This window comes from Sus scrofa, chromosome 10 (genome assembly GCF_000003025.6).
Source record: "Sus scrofa isolate TJ Tabasco breed Duroc chromosome 10, Sscrofa11.1, whole genome shotgun sequence".
Lineage (NCBI taxonomy): Eukaryota > Metazoa > Chordata > Mammalia > Artiodactyla > Suidae > Sus > Sus scrofa.
This window is the reverse complement of record NC_010452.4, coordinates 40,564,859-40,588,792: the sequence shown is the minus strand read 5'-3', so window position 1 is coordinate 40,588,792 and position 23,934 is coordinate 40,564,859. Positions and strand designations below refer to the sequence as shown.

The 23,934-nt window shown below is 43.9% G+C and overlaps 1 protein-coding gene across 1 annotated transcript; it reads right to left on the bottom strand.

The window, feature by feature from the left end:
* Window positions 9,272-23,129, bottom strand: LOC100517051 (lysozyme-like protein 1). Its single transcript, XM_021064287.1, has 4 exons — window positions 22,991-23,129; window positions 22,416-22,574; window positions 10,126-10,204; window positions 9,272-9,341 (listed from the first exon to the last, which is right to left on the bottom strand). Exons 1-4 carry the CDS (start codon window positions 23,127-23,129, stop codon window positions 9,272-9,274), a joined length of 447 nt encoding a protein of 148 aa, XP_020919946.1.

Genomic DNA, 23,934 nt, shown 5'->3' with positions numbered 1-23,934 from the left:
TTGGCTATTGTAAACAGTGCTGCTAGGAACATAGGGGTGCAAGTGTCTTTCGGAATTACAGGAAAACTGCAATTTTTAACAATTTTCAAAAGTCTCCCTTTCCCAGTCTGTCCTTTGGATGGCCTGCTGATTTGCACAGTGCACTCCACTGGCCTCCATCCCAGCTGCCCTCCCCTCCTCTGGCCCCTACAAGTTAATGAAGCACTGGAGTTCCCATTGTGGCTCAGTGGCAACAAACCCAACTAGTATCCATGAGGATGCAGGTTCGATCCCTGGTCTTACTAAGGGGGTTAAGGATCCAGCGTTGCTGTGATCAAAGATGTGGCTCAAATCCTGCATTGCTCTGCCTGTGGTATAGGCCAGCAGCTGGAGCTCTGATTTGACCCCTAGCCTGGGAACTTCATACGCCGTGCGAACAGCCCTAAGAAGACAAAAAAAAAAAAAAAAAAAAAGTTAACATAGCACTGCTGAGACTGTGGGTTTCTGCAAGTGCCTCTCTCTGGCCGCTTCAAAGCTCTCACCATCCTGTTTCAGTGTCCCCTGAGCCCCCAGACCTGACTTCACTGTGCAGCTCACAAGAGCAGCCTCGCCCACAGTGACCAGTGGCTGCAGACGCAGAGCCTGATTCACCCCGCCCCCCATCTCCTCTTCCAAAACCAGTCCTTCCTCTGGAAAGATAAGGCTCTCTTCTCAGTTCTTGCACCCCCTTCCTGATTCCCATTCCCTTTTATTCTTGACTAAGGCGGCCCTTTGTGAAGGGGGCTGTGGAGTTTTGCACAAATATTTAATCTTATCCAATCTGCCCTCTGCACTGCCTGTCAGTTCCCGGGGCTGAAACCGCTCTGTTTGCTTTAGCTCGTAACAGGATACTGTTTTGAAAACTGATGCAGAAGACCGATTACTTATGAATCCTGGCTCTATTTTGCATGACTGCTTTTCAAGGCAACTATAGATTTATTTTTTCTTCCTCACCAAGAATTAGGTTGCAGGGAGGGGAGGAGGTGTGGTGGCGGGTGGGTGGAAGCATAGAGATGACTTAACTTTTTAGCCTGTAGCTTGGAAATCTCAGCTGCATGGACCTCGTAAAACAAACTCAGCCTCAGTTTCATGGGTGATTTCTTTCAGGCAGGATCTCCCCCTTTCCCTCCAGGAAACGTCATTATTTCACACAAAATGTGGTTCACCCTAGTGAAATGTCTGCAGTCCCTGTTAGAAATCACCGGTTCAACTGTACTGGAGAAAAACAATGTAGAAATAGAATAATAGGAACCAATTTTTATTAACAGGCTGGCTCGTGTCCAGTGCTTCTGACTTTGTTGCTAATCTTTACCACGACTGTGTGTGACAGATATTCTTTTATTATTTTTTTTTCTTTCTTTTTTGGCTGCCCTGCAGCATATGGAGTTCCCAGGCCAGGGATCCAATTCAAGCTGCAGTTGCAACCTACGACACAGCTGTGGCAACACTGGATCCTTAACCCACTGTGCAGGGCTGGAGATAGAACCTGTGTCCAGCAGTCCAGAGACTCTGCTGCTGCCCATCCTGTTGCACCAAATCAGGAATTCCTATGACAGATATTCTTATTTCTATTTTACAGGAGGTGAAATGGCACAGCAACCATGTGGTTTGGGTTTTTCAGAACAGTACCGACTCTAAGTCTTTTCTCTCAATATCAGACCAAATGACAGATCCTAATTGTTTGGAACATGTGACATGGAGTTCCTGTCATGGCTCAGTGGAAACGAACCTGACTAGTATCCGTGAAGACACAGGTTTGATTCCCTGGCAGTGGGTTAAGGATCCGACATTGCCGTGAGCTGTGGTGTAGGTTGCAGACGCAGCTTGAATCCTGCATCGCTGTGGCTATGGTGTAGGCTGTCAGCTACAGCTCCAATTAGACCCCTAGCCTGGGACCCTCCATGTTCCGTGTGTGTGGCCCTAAGAAGACCAAAAAAAAAAAAAAAAAAAAAAAGAGAGGCCTGATATTTTATTTCTAATCTGCATTTAAGTCATCCCCAAAGTGATTAAGGGGTCCATGTTTCCATAAAATTATGGATTGAGAACTTTGGGTAAAGTGAGAAAAGAAAGAGCCCTTTGCAAAAATTGGCCTAGATTCCAGGCCAAAAATCACTCCTGGTTAACCCAAATATGTAATAATAGGGGAAAGAGGAAATGAGCTATGGGACAGCACAGCAGCTATATATTTTAGAAACTACATATTTTAGAAAATATTAATGGGGAAATCTTGTAGTATATTAAGTGAAAAGTGCAGGCTATAAAATTAAACCTTCCTAATTCCAACTTTAGAAAAAAAATAGGAAAAAAAATAGAAGAAAAAACAGAAGCATCAGTTATCATTGAGCAGGGAGGATATTTTTATGGTTTTGCAGAATGGTTTCTGTATTTTCCATAATGAATATGTATTCTTGTTAAAATCAGAGCCCATCTGATAAAGGTACCAAGACCTGGGAAGGGGAAGACTTTAACTTTAACCCTCAGTGTCTTATTTGGGCTGTTAGGTAAGCACAACCCATCAGTAAGGAGGCCCTATGGTAAAAAAATTGTTCAAGCTGCAGCCTCGTATAAGAAAACATATTCTTTGTCTTTCTTCACCCCTCCCATCTCTGGTGACCTAGTGCCTGACCTTCTGTCTCTCCCTTTTTCTTCTGTTATAGAAGGATCTGCTTCAACAGGTGTGCTTGTGTCTCTGCAATTTAGACAGTCTGCATGTGCCTCCTTTTCCTCATTCTCCTGTGCTGTAGAACTGACTGAATATGAGATGGAAAGAAAATGAGAGAAAGAGAGAGTCACCTGTCCAAGTCACAGCTGTGTAGCTGCCTTGAGGTCCCTAAAGGGAGCCTGCTGGGGTCCAAATGCTCTGCTATAGTTGGTGGTCCCTCTGGGTCCCAGGCAGGGACTTCTTTGCAAGCTGGTTGTGTAAAATTCCATTCAGGACATCCTTTTCCATCAAGAACTGCTAGCAGCTTGCTGTTCCTTGGACCAGCTGCCCTGGATGATGGTAACATCTGTAGTGCTTTCTCAGACCATGTGTACTCTTCAAATGGAGGTATCGCCTGGGAAATGCAAGGCCAGGAAACCCTAGCAGAACAACCCAGAGAGAGTGGGGTGTGTGGCCATTTGGTTTATGCTGGGAGAAATGATTTTCACGTTTTAGATTTTTTTTTTGTCCTTCTCACTCTTTAGGGCTGTACTCCGTGCGGCCTATGGAGGTTCACCAGCTAGGGGTCGAATCAGAGCTGTAGCTGCTAGCCTACACCACTGCCACAGCAACACAGGATCCGAGCCAAGTCTGCGACCTACACCACAGCTCATGGCAACACTGGATCCTTAACCCACTGAGCGAGACCAGGGACTGAACCTGTGTCCTTATGGATGTCAGGTTCGTTAACTGCTGAGCCACAATGGGAACTCCAGATTTTTTTTTTTAATTAAAAAAAGTAATTTTTTTCTAGTTGGAAAAAGTAGTACATGTGTATTGCTTCACATTTTAGAAATCCAGAGTATTTTTCTTCCATTTTGGGAGGACCCAGGAAATCTTTCTAGGCTTCCTAATGAAGTCTTTACTTTTAAAATACACCTTGAAGACATTAAATTTAGGGGGAAGGCATTTCTAACTCATTTCTCATAGATTTCTGGGGCTGGATAGAGTTTTTGTGCTATATTTTGGGTTGTGCAATCAGAAACCTCATTTAAAATGGAGATGGGAGCCAGAAGGGGACCTCTAGTGCGTCACCACTCCATTCAATTGCATCTGGGAGCAGAAGAAAGGAAGAGTTTCTATTTGCCTAGCAACAGCCAGCCAATGAGAGACCTTCACCGCTCAGCCAATGAAAAGCCACCACACTTCAAACTCCCAGTTTCCTCCAATAGGCTCTTTGTTTATAACAGCCTTTCCCATTCCCCTTCTCTTCTATGAAAGAGTGTTCCTCTCCTCTGTTCCCTGGAGGTGCTTGCAGTTCCAGCAGGCTGCATGTTCTAAAGTGCAAATCTTTGCTGTTCACAAATAAACCTGTCTTATTGGTAAAATAACTGTTGGACAGTTTTAGGTCATCAGGATACTCAAGAAGTAGGTGTGCTGAACACAGATGAGGGGCTGTGGCACCCCTTGTCCCTAAAGGAACTAGGACACTGTTCTTTTGCAGAGCTCTGAAGCTTCTTCCAAGGGTGGTACAGCCCCTGGATTCCTCACATGGCACTGTGGCCTTGGGGAGAGAGTCACCCTTCCCATGGCTCCATGGCTTCTGCATAAAGTGAAAATTACCTTACATACCATGTCCCAAGATGGTTGTGAAGAGCATTTGGAATACTAGATGGGAAGCTGATTTGAAAATAAACAAGTTCTAAGTACAAATGTTCCTTCTGTGATTCCCCATGTGTCTAGTTATACCAAAAATCAACATCGACATTTTCAGATCTCAGATATTACGTGCTTAGCACTGCAGAAAGGACTGTGGAAGATAGAGAAGTAAATGACATGGTGAAGACCCCAAGGAGCTCTCAAATCCTTGATGACCTCATTGTATAGAACACACATTAAATAGTACACAACCAGCCAGCCCTGAGGAATGACCATAGAGGAGAGACTGAGAGGAGGCTGGAGGAACAGAGAGGCCTCATGCCGGCTTGAATAGGCTCTAGGGAAGTGGAGCCTTCTTCCAGGCTTGGGGAAAACAGGAGCAAAGAACCCAAGGGCAAATGATATACTGGGTTCCGGGCGCATTAAGAAAAAATGATGGATCATGGAGTTCCCTTCGTGGTGCAGTGGTTAAGGAATCTGACTAGGAACCGTGAGGTTGTGGGTTCAATCCCTGGCCTCGCTCAGTGGGTTAGGATCCAGCGTTGCCATGAACTGTGGTGTAGGTCGCAAACGTGGCTTGGATCCCAAGTTGCGGTGGCTCTGGCGTAGGTCGGTGGCTACAGCTCCTATTCCACCCCTAGCCTGGGAACCTCCATATGCTGCGGAAGCGGTGCTAGAAAAAAGGCAAAAAGACAAAAAGAAAAAAGAAAAAATGAGGGATCAGACAGTAAGGTAGAGGAATAACAGGGAAGCAGCTGGAAAGCAAAAGGACAGGTTCTAGGGGAGGAGGTCCCCAGGGTCAGGCAGAGCTGAGTTCCCAAGAAAGAATATGCTCACCTTAGCAGCTCCTCAGCAGAATATCCCACTTGTGCTCAGTGCATCTGGTAAGGACCTGATAACACTATGAGGAGAATTGAAAATCTATTTCCAAAGGTCTTGGAAACTGTAAAAGGGAATACAAATCTTAGTTGTTTATTTTATTTTATTTTTTTTTTGTCTTTTTGCCATTTCTTTGGGCCGCTCCTGCGGCATATGGAGGTTCCCAGGCTAGGGGTCGAATCAGAGCTGTAGCCACTGGCCTATGCCAGAGCCACAGCAACGCGGGATCCGAGCCGCGTCTGCAACCTACACCACAGCTCACGGCAATGCCGAATCGTCAACCCACTGAGCAAGGGCAGGGACCGAACCCGAAACCCCATGGTTCCTAGTCGGATTCGTTAACCACTGCGCCACGATGGGAACTCCAGTTGTTTATTTTATTGTATTTTTGTAACTAAAGATAACTCAGGAGTAGGAGTAATAATTTCCTAATTTCAGAGGGCATTGATTGTGGAAAATTATCCAGGACAATATAGTGTGGTTTTTTTTTTTTGGTTTTGTTTTTTTTTATGGCCACACCGGTGGCATATGGAAGTTCCCAGGCTAGGGGTTGAATCAGAGCTGCAGCTGCCAGGCTACACCACTGACAAGGTCACACCAGATCTGAACCCCATCTGTGACCTGTGCTGCAACTTGCAGCAACACTGGATCTTTAACCCACTGAGCGAGGCCAGGGATGGAATCAACATTCTCCCCAACACTGTGTCAGGTTCTTAACCTGCTGAGTTGCAGCAGGAACTCCCAGGACAATGCAGTTTTAGCCTAAATTATTATTTATGGAAATGCTAAGTGAAACACTGGGGAGAGAAATGTTGGATTGTCTGCTTAGAACTTTTAGGAGTTTTGTAAAAAGATCTATCAATTGTAGAGCCAACCAGTTTCCCTTCACCTTGGGTTTCAAGAACTTTCTGGATTTGGAATTTTTTTTGTTAAAGACATTTCCCCGGGTATTTGGGGTTTTGTTTGTTTGTTTGTTTTTTCTTGTGCAACAATTTTTGTTATTCAAAGCAGCAATTATTGAGAACATGATCAGAAGTAAGGAGTAAGGCACACAAAATACAAATTTTATGCTATACAATTCAGGTACAGAAACTTGTAAGTGGAGAAAAATATTCTCTCATTATTTATTTATTTTTATAGTCTCTCATTTTCATTTAGTTATTTACTCTTTATTTTTTTACATATTTGCCCTTGCTTTCCACACCCTATTAACCGTCTTATTTCAGTCCCTGTACAAAACCAATTTAAAAATAAAAAATTAGGGGAGTTCCCGTCGTGGCTCAGTGGTTAATGAATCTGACTAGGAACTATGAGGTTGTGGATTCAATCCCTGGCCTTGCTCAGCGGGTTAAGGGTCCGGTGTTGCTGTGAGCTTTGGTGTGGGTCACAGATGTGGCTCGGATCCCGCATTGCTGTGGCTCTGGTGTAGGCTGGCAGCTATAGCTCCGATTTGACCCCTAGCCTGGGAACCTCCATATGCCGCAGGTGCGGCCCTAAAAAGACAAAAGACAAAAACTAAAAAAAATAAGAAATAAATAAAAATAAAAAATTAGGCAGTGATAGGGCTCCTGCTATTATACTTATGGAAATAACAGCTGATATGCAGACAATGATGAAGAAAGCAACAAACAACTAAAAAAAAAAAAAAAGCTTAAGCTAAAAAACTGGTAAAGAATACAAAAAGACAGACAAATGATGCCAAAAGCCCTATACCCAACCTAGCAATAATTATATTCTTGATTACGCCTGGAGAATTTTTTCTCTCCCCAGGGCTTTGAGTGGTTGGCACAGGGTCCCACGCCCATTTAGGTCAATAACATGGTACCACTGGGTTTAATGATGCAGGAGTTTGGCTGAGACTGGGGACTGCAAGGTAGATGAATGACAGGACAGTAAGAATGAAAACGTGTATGTATGGACTTCTACAAATGATGATTGCTGATTTAGCACAGCCTAATGGACTCTAAAAATTTCAGACTTCCTTCAGCCAGCTTAAAGAATAATTTTTCGATCCCTACGTCAGAATTTCAAAAACTTTTTCCCCATGTTTGTAATGCCTGTTAAATGGTCACAGGATTATGTTTGTTTAGACATACATAAAATGTTTATATTCTTTTGGCAAGTAGTAGTTCAGATATTTTAAAGCCTATATCTACAAGTGTATGCAAGATGAGCCAACAGTAAAACCCAGGCAGCTGGCAACTAGGGAGTGTTTATGGGTTTTTTAGGTGTTATCACCAAACCCATCAGTCTGACAGTGGGCACTTCTACGTGGGCAACTTATTTGCGGGCATAACCATTTTTCCAACAAACCTCAATGCAATGCATTCTCGAGGTCAGATTGCATTCGACTTGACCTAAAATTCCAACAAGAGAGCCCCACCACTCCTAACCCTAGTAAGACAGAAAACACACAAGATAAAACTCAGCAGAGCAGGAGTTCCCACTGTGGCACTGCAGAGGTATGGGTTCCATCCTGGCTCGTAGCACAGTGGGTTAGAGGATCCTGCATTGTTGAAGCTGTGAGGTCAAAGGTCAAAGCTGTGGCTCAGATTCCATCCCTGGCCCAGGAACTTTTCCATATGTTCGGGCGCAGCCATTAAAAACAAAACAAAACAAAACAAAACTCAGCAAAGCAGAACCACCCTGTAGATAAGCCATCCCTACAGAGGGCAGAAGGCATGCTGGGAATATCTTTTGGGATCTGAGCTACTCAGCCACTGTTCCAGGTAACAAAGCGTCCTTGCGATGGGTCAGTTTCTTGATCAAACTAATAAAATCTATGGTCTAAATCCGGAAACAGTTTTATCTTGGGATATGTGTGGGTTTAGTGTTCGACAGATTTAATTTAATGGATTTTGGAATAATGTGGGGAATTTGAGGATAAAAGCTGAAACTTTATCCCATTAGAACATCCATTATAAGTACCTAGAAGGAGTTCCTGTCGTGGCTCAGCAGTAACAAAACTGACTAGTATCCAGGAGGACACAGGTTCAATCCCTGGCTCTGCTCAGTGGATTATGTATCCAGCAATGCCATGAGCAGACGTGGCTCGGATCCCACATTGCTGTGGCTATAGTGTAGGCCAGCAGCTGTAGCTTCCATATGCCGTAGGTATGGCCCTAAAAAGACAAATAAACAAACAAAAAAACTGCCTTGAAGAAGCAAAACCTTCCCTCCTGGCAGAGATGAGCTGAGCAGACCAGAAGATCCAGGACCAGGAGAAGGACTTACTGCTCTAGGACAGAGGTCAGCAAATTATGGCCCTTTCTCTAGTGCTCTCTGCGGCCTGTAAAATATATATATATATATTTCCCATATATATTTTTTCTTTTTAGGGCTGCACCTGTGGCATATGGAAGTTCCCAAGCTAGGGGTCAAATTAGAGCTGCTTCTGCCAGCCTATGCCACAGCCATAGCAACGCCAGATCCTTAACCCACTGAGCGAGGCCAGGGTTTGAACCCACATCCTCATGGATACTAGTGGGTTCTTAACCTGCTGAGCCCCAGTGGGAACTCTGGGAGTCATGTTTTTATTTTTATTTTTATTTTGTTTTTTCAGGGTTGCACCCACGGCATATAGAGGTTCCCAGGCTAGGGGTCAAATTGGAGCTACAGCTGTCAGCTTACACCACAGCCCAAGGCAACGCTGGATCCTTAACCCACTGAGCAAGGCCAGGGATCGAACCTGCAACCTCATGGGTCCTAGTCGGATTTATTTCTGCTGCACCACGATGGGAACTCCATGGAGTCATGTTTTTAAATGAGCAGCCCTTTTCGGGCCTGGGAGCCAGGACTCCTTACAATAAAGAAGTAGAGTTTGTTTTTTCCAGGGTTAGAACATCCACTGTTTGACTTCTCAAGTCTTAACATGGTGTTATTCCAACATCACTGAAACTGAGTCAGGGTAGAGTCAAAACATTTCTAAGGAAGTATTTATTTGCTTAAAAATGTAGCTTCGTTTTCCCTCTCCAACTCTGAGAAGGAATGCTAGGAGGAAAGGAGACAGATGACACGACCATTCTTACAAATCCTAGGGAGCTACTGCCGAAGCATCCTTGGCGCAATTCCAGCTCAGGAAACCTCGCATCCCTTTTTCCACTCAGACAGGTCTTTGCCCTCACAATGGTTCTTCCAGCCTTGCCTAAGGGAGAGAGGGAAGCAGGAACAACCATCTCAATATTCTCAAGTTCAAGAGCCATAGACAACTAACCCAAATAACCAGTGGTGCACAGGGTTTGGTGTCATTTGCTTCAGAGACCAAAGGATTCCATCATCCTTGACTTCATAAAGACTTGCCTCTCCCTGGTTTCCTCTCAGTCCTCATGAGCCTCCGTGACAAGGAAACTTTTACAAGGATGGGTCCTTCAGTTCAATGTCCACATCTCTGAAAATTCGGGTTCCCCAAGCGAGTACTCTGATGAACAACATTCCCAAGAAACAGCGCTGCGGAGACGATGGTGAGCCCAGGCTAAGCCATGTCTCCCGCTCAACATGGATAAGTTTCCTGCCCATTTCTCATGGAGCTGACATGGTCATTGTCCTCTCCCAGCTAGAGCCCCCCCAAATCTTATCCAGATCAAGAGCAAACCTGAGCTGTTCCCTCTGGCACGGACTTCCCTGCTGCTCTTCTGTTCACAGGAGAAAGCATCTCCCTCTCCAATGTTTGGAAAACATTGACAAGAAAAGCAATGCAAATTATCCTGACTCCCTACTCCCCTCCCCTCCCCTCCCCTTCCCATAAGGAATCCTTCTCATACGCTCACTGCACGTCCACACACTGATGGAGGAGGCTGCAGGACAAGATCATGTGAAAGTCGCTGGACCAATGTGCTTGTCCCCATCTCCCCATCCCCCTGCAACGGTGATGAGTGGACTCACTGTAGGTCTTGCTCAGGTCAACCTAAGTCTCCCAGAGAGACTCTTACCAATAGTTCATTCCCTCTGTCTCTTTCACAATTTTCTTGGCACAGATAATTGCATCCGTGAGGTCGTCGGTGATCAAAGCTGTGAGAGAGGAGCAGAGGGTTAGCTGAGGCTCTGTTGTTGGTGTATGTGTGTGTGTGTGTGTGTGTGTGTGTGTGTGTGTGAAGCACATTAGGTTTCCTTCACTTTTCTTGCTACTTTTTGGAACAGGAGGGTCAGAAGAACTATGAGCCATATCCATGTTTTTGTTACGCATCTTCTCAAATCAAAGTGTTGTTTTTGTTTCTAGACCGTCCACATCTTAAAGTTTCAGACTCCTGATGTTTCTGAGGAATGGACCCGTCCTGAAGGGTTTTGGGAAATGTGTTATGGAAAACATAATAGGAAGATGTTTTTTATGTTCTAAAGAAACACACAAGTGAAACAGGACAGTCAGTGTTTTCTTTCCTTGTGTTAAATTGACATGTAAGATCTCGTTATAGGTAATTATTAAACTTTTGCCTATCATAACCTTCTGGTTTGTGCATTAATGTTTTTGGCTTTTGTTTTTGTTTTTGAGGACCGCAGGTGCAGCATATGGAAGTTCCCAGGCTAGGGGTCGAATCTGAGCTACAGCTGCCAGCCTACGACACAGCCTCAGCCACACCGAATCTGAGCCGTGTCTGTGACCTGCACCACAGCTCACAGCAATGCCAGATCATTAACCCACTGAATGAGGCCAGGAATGGAACCCGAACCCTCGTGGAATGGAGTTGGCTTCGTTACCATGGAGTCACAACCTAAACGCCTCCCCCTTTTTTTTTAACCTAGGGAGTTTTTCACATGTAGAAATTGTGAAGTTTTATATCAAATACATCTCTTTGCCTTTATTACTTTTTCTATGGAACAAATCTTTTGATTGAAAAGGTGTTAACTCATGTCACTTCGCCGGAAGTGGCCTCAAAATCCTTCTCAATGCAAATGAGATGGAAAAAGGCAAATAAATAAAACAAGTCCAACATCACTTCTGTTGGAGGTTGGGTTCTCCAGAAGCAGAAGCTGAGATGGGTTTGGGGTGCAAGGTATTTACTAGGGACCCATGCCTGTGGAAGAAAAGGGTGGAAGCAGGACTGAGTAGGTGGAGACCCTAGCTGTGAGACCAGCTCATGAACCTCACCCCCGCCCCCACGCAAGGCTGGAGCCTAGGGGTGAATGTTGCCCATTGGAGTTGCCCAGGTTGGATCCGCGAGAGACCCAGGTTTTTATACACCTGCCTTACTCAGTCTCCACAAGAGAAGAACTTTAAGGGAGGTGCCAACAGAGTGCAAATCACACAGGGGCATTGGGGACCAAATATGCGCCCCTCCACCCCTTCTGGGAAACCCCGGCAATGAATATCCATGCTCACCTCAACCACCAAAGACACAAAACCCCAAACCACCTGGCAGCATTTCTACACAGCCATTAAGCAAAGATTTTGTTGGAATGGGCTAACGCTTGATATTGACAAGGATGCAACAAAATAGGCAATCCTGAGTTCTTGCTGATGGGACTGTGTTGGCTTCGACTTTTCAGGGAAGCCATTTAGCAGCATGTGACAAGAACCTTCCGGTATGTCTTATCCTCTCACCTAACAATGTCTCTTTCTCATTCCAGCCTAAGGAAAGAGCCTTGAATCTACACAAAGATTTCTTTCCAAAGTGGTTTGCTGTAGCTCTGTTTGCAAGGGGAAATCTATTTCCAAATGGGAAAAAAATCGAACAGCCCCATAGTTACAGATGTTTGTAGTGATCAGAAGACCTCCACATAATGAACCGTGGAGCCATTTAAATCATATTTTCACATGATTTAATAATATTGGGACAGGCTCCCAATATTGTAAAATATCTGTCTAGACCTACCCTGTTCCATGTGGTAGCCGTTAGTTTCATGTGACCATTTAAATCTGAATGAACTGATATAGCTGGAACTTCAGTTCCTCCATTGCCCTCAGTACATTTCAGATGCTTTATAGCATCTAGTGGCTATTGGCTCCCGTGCTGGACAGCACAGAGAGAGAACATTTCCATCCACACAGAAAGTCCCCTTGGACAGAATGAGTTTAGAGGGAAAAAAAGATAGTCATAAATCCATTAGTATTTTAAGAAAGATTAGCTCTTACTTGCGGAGTCAACAATGGTTTTAAATGTTCACCGTATAGTTTTGAAATCTTTTATGATAGAAATGCATTATCTTGAAGGTCCTTGGTGGCCTAGAGGTTAAGGATCTGGCATTGTCACTGCTGTGGCTTGGGTTCGATCCCTGGCCCAGGAACTCCACCTGCCATGGGTGTAGCCAAAATAAAAAATTACCGAAAGAATGATAGTAGCCTAAAATATTGCTTTTTAAATGATTTTTTTTATTTTTTTATTTTATTGTTGTTGTTGTTGTTGTTGTTGCTATTTCTTGGGCCGCTCCAGTGGCATATGGAGGTTCCCAGGTTAGGGGTCGAATCAGAACTGTAGCCTCCGGCCTACGCCAGAGCCACAGCAACGCGGGATCTGAGCCGTGTCTGCAACCTACACCACAGCTCACGGCAACGCCGGATCGTCAACCCACTGAGCAAGGGCAGGGACCGAACCCGCAACCTCATGGTTCCTAGTCGGATTCGTTAACCACTGCGCCACGACGGGAACTCCCAAATATTGCTTTTTAACAGATCGTTATAATACCAAATTATTTATAAACTCAGTTGAAAGTGGAATTTTTCCTCAAGCGTGCTGGTTTAGCTGCTAATTTTGTTGCCTTCTCAAATAGGCTATTGAGGAGTTAGACCGGCAAGTACAGCTCCTATTAGACCCCTAGCCTGGGAACCTCCATATGCCACGGAGTGGTCCTAGAAAAGGCAAAAAGACAAAAAAAAAAAAAAAAAAAATAGGCCAATGAGATGAAAAATGTAGTGATGGATCTCTTTGCAGGTAATTCTAAAAGAGTGTTTAAAATTTTTTTCTTCCAGTTTCATTGAGATATCATTGACATACAGCATCATATATATTTAAGGTGTACAGCACGCATCATGAAATGACTGCAATAAGTTTAGTAAACATCATCACATGTAGCTACAAAACAAAATCCTATTGGCCAGGAGAAAATTAACAAGATATGTGATAGGAGTTCTCTGGTGGTACAGCATGTTAAGGATTAGGCGCCATCACTGCTGTGGTGCAGGTTCAATCCCCGGCCCAGGAACTCCCCAATGCCAAGGGCACGGCCAAAAGAAAAACAAAACAACACAAATGAGATCTATGATAGATGAGTGATAGCAAATTGAGGCAACAAATACAAATTCCCTAGCATTGGGTTTATGGTGAAATAAAGCTTTGTTAGAAAAAAAAAAGTCTTTTGCCTTATTTTTAAAAAGATAATTGTAATGACAACTATTATTATTTACAGATCTTTATTGAACATGTACCCTATGTCTGGCACGTGTGAAGTCTCTTCCTGCATTATTTCCCTCAGATTATATTATTATCATGATCACAGCAACTACTATCCCTACAGCCTAAGGTCACACCCCCAATATGAGAGTCTGCAGTCAAACCCAGGGCTAATTCTTCCAACGGAGTCTCAGCTCAGGTAACCGCTGATAGAACACAGTATGCGGAAGAAGTTGAGAACAATATAAATACTTCATTAACTTTTCACATAATTATTTATTAGGAGATTATCCAAATTTAGGTGCTTGGTATCTAATACATGTTCGAATTACCTAGAAACACTTTATTTTGTGTGCATAAATTCTTTTTTCTTTTTCTTTTTAGGGCCGCACATGGGGCATATGGTAGTTCCCAGGCTAGAGGTCAAATCAGAGCTGCAGTTGCAGGCCTATGCCACAGCCAGGGCAACACCTGATCAGAGCTGCATCTGTGACCTATGCCTCCAGTTGCAGCAACAACAGATCCTTAACCCAGTGAGTGAGGCCAAGGATGGAACTCATATCCTCACTGACATGATGTCAGGATGTCAGGTTCTTAACCTGCTGAAATGTGCATCAATTCTTGGTAAGTGCTGGGAAACTGGTTTTTGTCACTGACAGGGGTTGGGGCCTGTTTCCCAGGAGAATCGGATTCCCTGGGGTCCCTAGGGATGGAAGGACACAGATTATACACAGTGGGGAAGACACAGAGGGTATTCTGTCATACCCGCTTTAGCTCACCCAGTGAATCCCAACACGGAGCGTGAGTCTCACGTTTGGGGTGTGACAGGTGCCTCGATTGGAGATGTCTTGTACAGATTGGTGGGAGAATTAGATGCTGTGGGCCCAGGTCCTACAGAGTGTGTAAGGGGTTTGTCAATGTCACAATTTTTCCAGCATTTTGCTGCTTGAGATGTTTTAAAAAGTGTGAGTTGGGAGTTCCCCTCATGGATCTGTGGTAAAGAACAGGACTAATATCCATGAGGATGCAGGTTCAATCCCTGGCCTCACTCAATGTGCGAAGGCTCCAGCGTTGTCGTGAGCTGAGGTATAGGTCACAGATGAGGCTCGGATCTGGCATTGCTGTGGCTGTGGTGTAGGCTGGCAGCTACAGCTCTGATTTGACCCCTAGCCTGGGAACTTCCATATGCCACATGTGTGGCCCTAAAAAGCTAAAATATATATATTTTAAATTGCTAGTTGGACATAACTCTGAATGTCCTCAGGAAAATATGCTAAGAGAACTGGCGGCTGGGAATTAAAGAACCAGGTGCAGTGCTGAGATGTGAGAAACAGTGAGACCGCCACAGGGGGGCAGCAGAGGGGCAGGAATGAGTTCAGCGTCAAGGACCCGCGCCAAGGAAAGCTTCTGCTCAATTTACTTCAAACAGACAGTTCAGTCCAGTGAAACGCAGAGAAGGGAAGAAAGGGTGATGCTGACCATCAAAGCGTTATTCAAAGAAATCATTTATTCTCCCCTATACAGCGGCAGAAAACAGCAACCATCTGCACAAAAAGAACTAGTTCTTCTCAACTGGGTTCTACTGCCAAGTCTCTCTCCCCAGCCTCCTCTGACCACCCCCTTCCCCGAAACATCACTGCCATGCCTGCCACATGCATCTTATCGTCTCTGAAGTGACAACGACCAATGCAGATATCAGGCTGATATGAGAAACAGAGATTAACATGAGTGGGCTAGACTACCACAGGAGGCAGTAATTGTTTTCTTTTCTTTTTTTGGCTGCACCCACTGGCACATGGAAGTTCTCCGGGGCCACCGATGGAGACCCAGCCACAGCTGTGGCAGCAATGGATCCTTAACCCACTGCACCGGGCTGGGGATGGAACTCTTACCTCCACAGAGACCTGAGCCTTAACCTGCTGTGCCACAGCGGGAACTCCAGCTATTGTTTTCTTTTTTTTTTTTTTTCTTTTTTGTCTTTTTACCATTTCTTGGGCCGCTTCCGCGGCCTATGGAGGTTCCCAGGCTAGGGGTTGAATTGGAGCTGTAGCTGCCGGCCTATGCCAGAGCCACAGCAACTCAGGATCTGAGCCTCGTCTGTGACCTACACCACAGCTCATGGCAATGCTGGATCTTTAACCCACTGAGCAAGGCCAGGGATGGAACCTGCAACCTCATGGTTCCTAGTCGGATTCGTTAACCACTGCGCCAGGACGGAAACTCCTAGTTATTGTTTTCTTAAACATCTCTTATCTTAATGAGGGACTGTGTTATTGAAGGAAAATAAAGATTGCTGTTTTATTATTATACGGATGTGTGTATATATAGATGTGTGTGTGTGTGTATGTTATGTCCAAATAGTTTGGGGAAGTTTGGCAGCAATCTTAGGGATAGGATTTGGCCTGGGAATAAGAAGAGGATAAGGGAGAGTGGGAGGGTGTGGGATGGACCAGGGAGTTTGGGGTTAGTAGATGCAAACTATTGCATTTGGAATGGATAAGCAACGAGGTCCTGCTGTACAGCACAGGGAACTATATCCAATCACTGGTGATGGGACATGACAGAGGATATTATGAGAAAAAGACTGTGTATATATGTATAACCGGGTCACTTTTCTGTATAGCAGAAATTGACCCAACATTGTAAAGCAACCATAATAAAAAAATTAAAAAAAAAAAAGACAGGAGGACAGAGTCCCAGTGGAGCGGCCCGTGGTGCGTACACATAGGAGACGTCACATACCTTGCAAACACTCTCTAATGCTAGCTGGGTCCCAGATTTCCATGACGAATGTCCCCACTTCTGCAATGCAAGGGACAGAATGACACTGTCTCTAATTACAGCCTCTCTGGCCTGAGGCTGAGGGAGGCCAGTCATGGAGGGGTGATTAGGATTTAAAACCAACATCCTGGTTTCTATTTTAAAGCTGTCCCTAAAAATCCCATGCCCTTTGTGATGAGAAAACAGATACGAGTGTCCCTTCACTCTAACCATGCACCATCTGACATTTTGTTTTAGTATTCAAATTTTTTATTATAGTTGATTTAAAATGTTCTGTCAATTTTTGCTGTACAGCAGTGACCCAGTTATACAAATACGTACATTCTTTTTCTCACATTATCCTCCATCCTGCTCCATCTCAAGTGATTAGATATAGTTCCCTGTGCTGTACAGCAGGATCTCATTGCTCATCCATTCCAAACATCTGACATTTTAATTTCCTAGAATCCATGGTTGTCTCTCAGATATGCATTTGTCCCAGACTTCCTCTTCTTCTTCTTCTTTTTTTTTTTTTTGGGCTGCGTCCATGTCCGTGGCATATGGAAGTTCCTGAGCCAGGGACTGAACCCGTGCCATAGCAGCATCCTGAAGCGCTGCAGTGACAATGCTGGATCCTTAACCTGCTGCACCCCAAGAAAACTCCCGTCCCAGACTTCCTTAATTGCAACTACTTCTGACAAACTGCATGCAACGTCAGGCATGGCGGTAGTGAGGTAACAGAATCTCTCTCCTCCTCTAAACAACTGGACGACAAGACAGAACGCGAGAACATTATTTTCAGATCTTGGACAACAGGAAGGGGAGAATCCTTGAGAGATGGACACCGAATGAGGTGAAGCTTGTGGTTGCCGTGACTATTTGCCTCGAGGCCCTTTCTAGCCCCGGAAGGTAGAACCCAGGCTGGAGGTGGCCATTTGTGCGGAGGAGACAAGAGGTCAGAGGTCAAGACAGTTGGATGTTGTGGAGGGAATCCCTGAAAAGAAGGGGTTACCGGGAAGGAGGTTGCCAGAACTCTCCAGGGAGGTGCCAGGGAGTCTGAAGGCCAAACTGGGCAACCCCGTGAGACTAGTCAGAGAGCAGTTGCTGGAGACCTGACCATGAGACCAGGGCTCATGTGGGGCTGGAGACATGTGGTGTCTACTAGCCAGAGGAGAGAGACTCGGCTGAACCCTGGGATGTTCAAGAGACCTTAAAAGCTAAATGCCTTGATAGTAAGGCCAAACTAGCCCTACCGTAAAGACTCCTTGAGAACTTCCTTGACCAGAATCCACTGCTGGTCAAGATGAAATTCTGTAATCTTTAAAAGAAGATAGCATAATTTAGACCCTCAGCAATGCAACATACACGATGTCTAATAGCTAATAAAAAAGGCGTCACAGGAGTTCCCGTCATGCTCAGCAGTAACAAACCTGACTAGTATCCATGAGGATGCAGGTTCAATCCCTGGCCTCGCCCAGTGGGCTAGGGATCTGGCGTTCCCATGAGATGTGGTGCAGGTCGCAGACGCAGCTCGGATCCCGAGTGGCTGTGGCTGTGGCTGTGGCTGGCAGCTGCAGCTCTGATTGGACTCCTGGCCTGGGAACTTCTATATGCTGCAGGTGTGGCACCCCACCTCCACAAAAAAACAAAAGTATATGTATATATAGATATATATATAAAACAAAAGTATATATGTATGTATATACATATTACATAGTGTTTTATATATTTATATATATAAAACAAAAAACACATATATAAGAAAAAGTATACATGTATACTTTTATACATGTATATATGTATGTATATACATATTACATAGTGTTTTGTATATTTATATATATAAAACAAAAGTACGTATATAACATATTACATAGTGTTTTATATATAACATATTACATAGTGTTTTATATATATAACATATTACATAGTGTTTTATATATTTATATATATAACAAAAGTATATATATATGTAACAAAGGTACATATATATGTGTGTGTGTATATATATACACACACATATATAACATATTACATAGTTTTATATATTTATATATATATAACAAAAGTATATATATATAACAAAGGTACATGTATATACCATATATGTGTATATAACATATTACATAGTGTTTTGTACCACATAAGACAGAGCTGATGTAGGCACGGATGGGTGACCATCTTATAACCAGGCGGCATAAAATTACAGTACGGATAAATAAGGTACAGTAAATGCATTTTCTCTTCCTTATGATTTTCTTAAAGGACTTAAGAGTACAGTACATAAATATGTGTTAACCATCTGTTTATGCTGTTGGTAAGGCTTCTAGTCCACCGTAGGCTATCAATAGTTACATTTTGGGCAAGGCAAAAGTTACAAGCAAATTTTTAACTATTGGGGGGAAGGTCAGTGCCCTCAGCCCCCACATTGTTCAAGGGTCCACTCTATGATATGTGAAGTGGTACAATGTTATTTGAAGGTAGAATGTGATGCATATAGTAAACCCTAGAGTGACCACTAAAAATAAAACAGAAATATAGCTAATAAGTCAATGGTGGCAATAAGAGGATACTGAAAAATATTCAATTCATCCGAAAGAAGGTGGGGCAAATTAACCAAGAAGAGACGGGTAGATGACATACATAGAAAACAAATAACAAGATGGTGGGTTTTGAAGTAAACATATCAGCAATTACATTAACTATAAATGATCTAAATCAAGGTTCAAAAAACTATGGCCCACAGGCCTACCCTCTATTTTTGTACATGAAGTTTTTTAGAACACAGTCATGCCCATTCATTTACATTTTTTTTCTTTTTTTTTTTTTGTCTTATAGGGCTGCACCCATGGCATATGGAGGTTCCCAGGCTAGGGGTCTAATCAGAGCTGTGGCTCCCAACCTACACCACAGCTCACGGCAATGCCGGATCCTTAACCCACTGAGCGAGGCCAGGGACCAAACCCAAAACCTCACAGTTCCTAGTTGGATTCGTTTCCACCACACCAGGACAGGAACTCCCCTCATTTACATATTGTTTGTGATTGCATCTGTGCTATATGAAGAGTTGAATAGTTACCAAAGAGACAATCTGAGGCTTATAAAGCCTGAAATATTCATTACCTGTCCTTTTAAGAAAAAGTTCCCTGGTCTAAATATTCCTTTTGAAAAGCAGATATTGTTGGATGAATATAAAAGTGACACCCAATTGTATGTGGTCTATAAGAAATTCACTCTAAAGATAAACATACCAAAGATATTGATTTTTTTTTCGGTTGATGGTTTTATTTCCCTGCATAATCTCCGCTTTCAACACATTACTTTTTTTTTTTTTTTTTTTTTTAGGGCTGAAGTTCCCAGGCCAGGGGTCAAATCAGAGATATACTTGCCAGCCTACACCACAGCCACAGCGATGTGGGATCCGAGCCACATCTGTGACCTACACCACAGCTCACAGCGAAGCCAGACCCCTGACCCAATGAGCGAGCCCAGAGATCGAACCCACATCCTCATGGATACTAGTCAGATTTGTTTCTGCTGCGCGGCAATGGAAACTCCCGCAACTTTTATCTGGCTTTTGTTGTTGGTCTCATTTTTTCATGTCAGCGACACTCTTGTGAAGCCTAGTGATCCTTAGGTTCTCTGCATTTATTTAAGAGAGGGACACTGAAAAAATGAGGTGGTGATTTTTAACTATGCACCTCAGAGTAGGGAAATCTATGTAGCTGGTTCACCAAGAGGCTCCATTCATAATCTTTAGTTATTCCTTTTTCATCTGGTTGGATTCCCCAGGACAGGATTTGCTCTTCTGGAGAGTCAAGGCTGGCTGCCATCATTCTAGGATTGGAGTGGAGGAAGGTGGCTAGGACTATAGAAACTTAACTCAACCTTCAGTGTGGAGTTCTCCCTCTCAAAAATGTGTGAGATCCCTCAGTTGAGACTGTGTCCGCTTATCCTGTCTATCCTGACAAGGCCAGGGAGGCGCAGTCCATAGATGCATGGAATCAGGAAGGGAATCAGCAGCTCTTTAATTGGATTTCCAATGGATCATCCTTGTTTTCAACCTGCCTTCACTCCAGTTTCCAGAAGTAGCTGAGGCTGCTGACTTCTAAGCCCTTTGGGGATTCTGTGGTTGTTTCTCAGCTCTCCCACGGTCAGTTTAGGATTCAGATTTCTCTAATTGCTAAATTCGTCACCACTTGTCCTGCTTTCCAGCTTCTAACAATACACACATGTCCAACCGCCATGTTTAGCTGGACGACTCCACTGGGAAGCTCTTAGGGAATGCTAATGAGATTGACCAGGAAAGGGAGGGGCAAAGGGAAGAGACTGAATGTTTTAGCCAGGGAGATAAGAATTGAAGATGAGGAATAGCTATAATCATTTTCAAAATGTATTAAGTTGCTCTGTATAAAACTGAGAAAATTTGCTGCGAATAAATGCAGGAAGGAAAACTAGGATTAATGGAAGAAAGCTAATAGGAGGTCTATTTTGGCCCAACAAAATAATATTCTACATTAAGGGTTGACGGACAACTCAGGAGGTAGTGAGCATTCTACAGTAATGTAGGGTTAGTGTGATTTATTAGGTAAATTAACATAATATTTAATTATTCATAATTCACATGTAGGTACTGATTATCTTGTGTGTGTCCAAGAGAAATCAAATCTTTATTTCCTGCTTCTAAGGATTTGCCATTGACTATTTAATGACTCCCTGTCTTCACCCTTGCTCCTTATTCCTCCACTCAAACATTTAATGGTTAATTTTTGAACTTCAGCAATGACTATAGACCCTTCTAGGCCCTGAGGGCACATCAGTGATTGAAATGGATAGAACTCCTGCCCTCATGGAGTTTACATTCTAGAGGGAGAGCAGACAAAACAATTATTTACTTGGCTCTGTCCTTCTGTGGTTGAGTGGCTCTTGCATATTCTTCTCTATCCCACCAGCCATGACCATCCATTCCAATTGGGATAAAAATCTTTCTCTTCAACAATTGCAGTGGCACTTAAACCACCTCTTCTTTAATCTCTCTCACATCCTGCTGGCAGATTTGTTTTCCTGAATCATCAGCTGACCTATTCTGATTTCCTAGTGCAGGCAGAAATCTGCACTCGCTTCTTAGCCTGACTCCCAAGTTCCTTCACAGTCAGGTTGTAACTAACCTGGCCAATGACATGTCCTGTTATTTTTCAGGCACTTTTTTGCTTTTTTGGTCTCCTTACCTGGAATGGCACTTCCCTACCTTTGCATTCTAAACCTTACCTATCTTCTGTCTTCCGAATATCATGGTGTCCACAGAACTTCCCATGACTTTTTTCATAATATCTCTTTCTTCTGAAGCCCACACCTGTTTACAGTCACTTATCTAATTTTGTTTTCTTCCCTAACACCAAAATTCATGTCTGACATGTTCTGCTATGCTCAATTCCAGCTACACATATATTGCTTAGGAGATTGAAATATAAGACATGGATGTGAATTCTAGCATCATTTCTCTTGTTTAAGTGTGATGTGAAGTGTATTTATTTGTCTCATTTTGTGTAAAGGATAGCTCTCTCCTTCTCAATGAACATATTTTTTTGTGTGTGTTTTTTAGGGCCGCACCTGCGGCGTATGGAGGTTTCCAGGCTAGGGGTCGAATAGGAGCTACAGCTGCTGGCCCACACCACAGCTACAGCAATGCCATATTGGAGCCACATCTTCGACCTACACCACGGCTCACGGCAATGCTGGATCCTTAACCCACTGAGCGAGGCCAGGGATTGAACCCGAAACCTCATGGTTCCTAGTCTGATTTGTTTCCACTGTGCCATGATGGGAACGCCTCAATGAACATATTTAATGTCTCTGCATGAAAGGGTAGCAAGGTCATTTGTTCAGTCCCCTGGGTTTCTGGAGTGGGCTTCATAAAAACCACCCTAGAAGGAAGAAGTCATATTTGGATATGTATGCTATAGGGTAGTGAGTGTTAACCTCCAGGAACTGTTGCATAATTTATAATAATTTATTTACAGACCTACTTGCACACTTCGACTCCAAATTTTGTTTAAAGCAGAGGATGGGTGGATATTCCATAATCCCCTTTCCTATCTTTGTCCCTGAGGAGGTATTTGTGGAAGTCAAAAGCATACCTGAGCAGGCTACGTGGCAGTGGTTTTTCTCTTGCAGCTTCTCACGTCTGCACCATGTGTAACTGTTGATCTGAAAAATGCCATAGTCTGTGCTGCCATCCTCCAGGTTGGTCTGAGCTGTGGTGTTGTAGTGGCTCTCATAGTAGGCCATGCAGATCCCTAGAGGGGAGAGAATACATGTTTTATACACGTTACAGCCATCTCTGCTCCCCACAAACCTTGTGGAGGATCAGGGCAGGTGGTTCATCCAGGGTGGCACACCTAGTCAGTGGGTGAGTCTGGACCACACTAAACATGAGGTCCACCCCTATAGTGCCCACAAGAGTGACATTGTTTTCCCCTCCCCTTGCTGGTACCATTCACACAGGATTCCAGGAGTGGGGATGGGAGATGCAGGAGGCAGGAAAGGTGTCTCCAAGAGCAGCAGCTGAGGACATGTGTCTAGCTTGCCCCCATCTCTGATGGAGCAGAGCCTGGACAAGCTGGGGACAAACTGAAGAGGCTGTGGATAGGGCCTTTGACATCTCAGGGGAGAGGTCCAGGGCAGAAAGAGAACAGGAAGGGAGAAATCTCACAGTTTCCAAGACTAAAGCCCCGGTAATTATCCAGGCCAGCCCTCGAAAATATTTTTGCCAGTTTACAGCGAGTGTAGATTTTAGGCTCAATGACTGTGATCAGGCAGCCCATCAGGGCCAATATTCCAGTAGCCTTCATCCCCAGGCCTGTTGGAAGCAGAACCTGTCAAAGAGGAGAGACCAGGTCAGACAACCTTGTCCTGATTCCCAAGACCAAGTTTGTCACCAAAGAGATCTTTAAAATCTGCCAGCAGAGATGTTTCCTGTCACCTTTAATCATTCAGAACCAGCATCAGGGAAAGACAAAATACAGGGAGTATACAGTACATGGAATGAGTGAGTGTAGCTCTCTCGCCTTAACACTTTCTACATGGTTACTTTCAAGTAAAGGCTACCTTCCTGGGACTGGGCATGCAAAGAAATTAACCCTCATTTCCTGATGGAAACCACAGAGGGTGCTGCAATTCTAGGATTCCCATTGTTAAGACTACCAATGGAAAAATAGAATACAAAGAGGTATGTATTCCCTCTACTCACGGACACAGACATCTCAATTCCACTCAGAGATGAAACATACATGGTTCTGCTTGGACAACTTTAAGATTTATTGTTGGGGTGGCGTCTATGGAAGGGAGAAGATTTAGCACCTTATCTTCCTTCTATTCCCTTTTCTTGATACTTTTCCACATGTGGGAAGGTTGCTTCAAAAATATCAGTGTGATAATGGCAAATGAAATGTTTTTCTGGATTTGTCCGTCACTGTTTCATGAGACCTCCTAAAAGTCTGGTGTCAACTGACAAGCAAAAGGGGATGGATGGCAATGGGTCAAAAGAGGAGAAAAGTGTCGGTAGTGGGGGTAGACAGGGCAGAGAGAGGACCCCCCCCCCCAATTATTTAAAGTGAGAGGAGGCTCAAGATGCCCATGTCTTGTTGGTTACTGGTT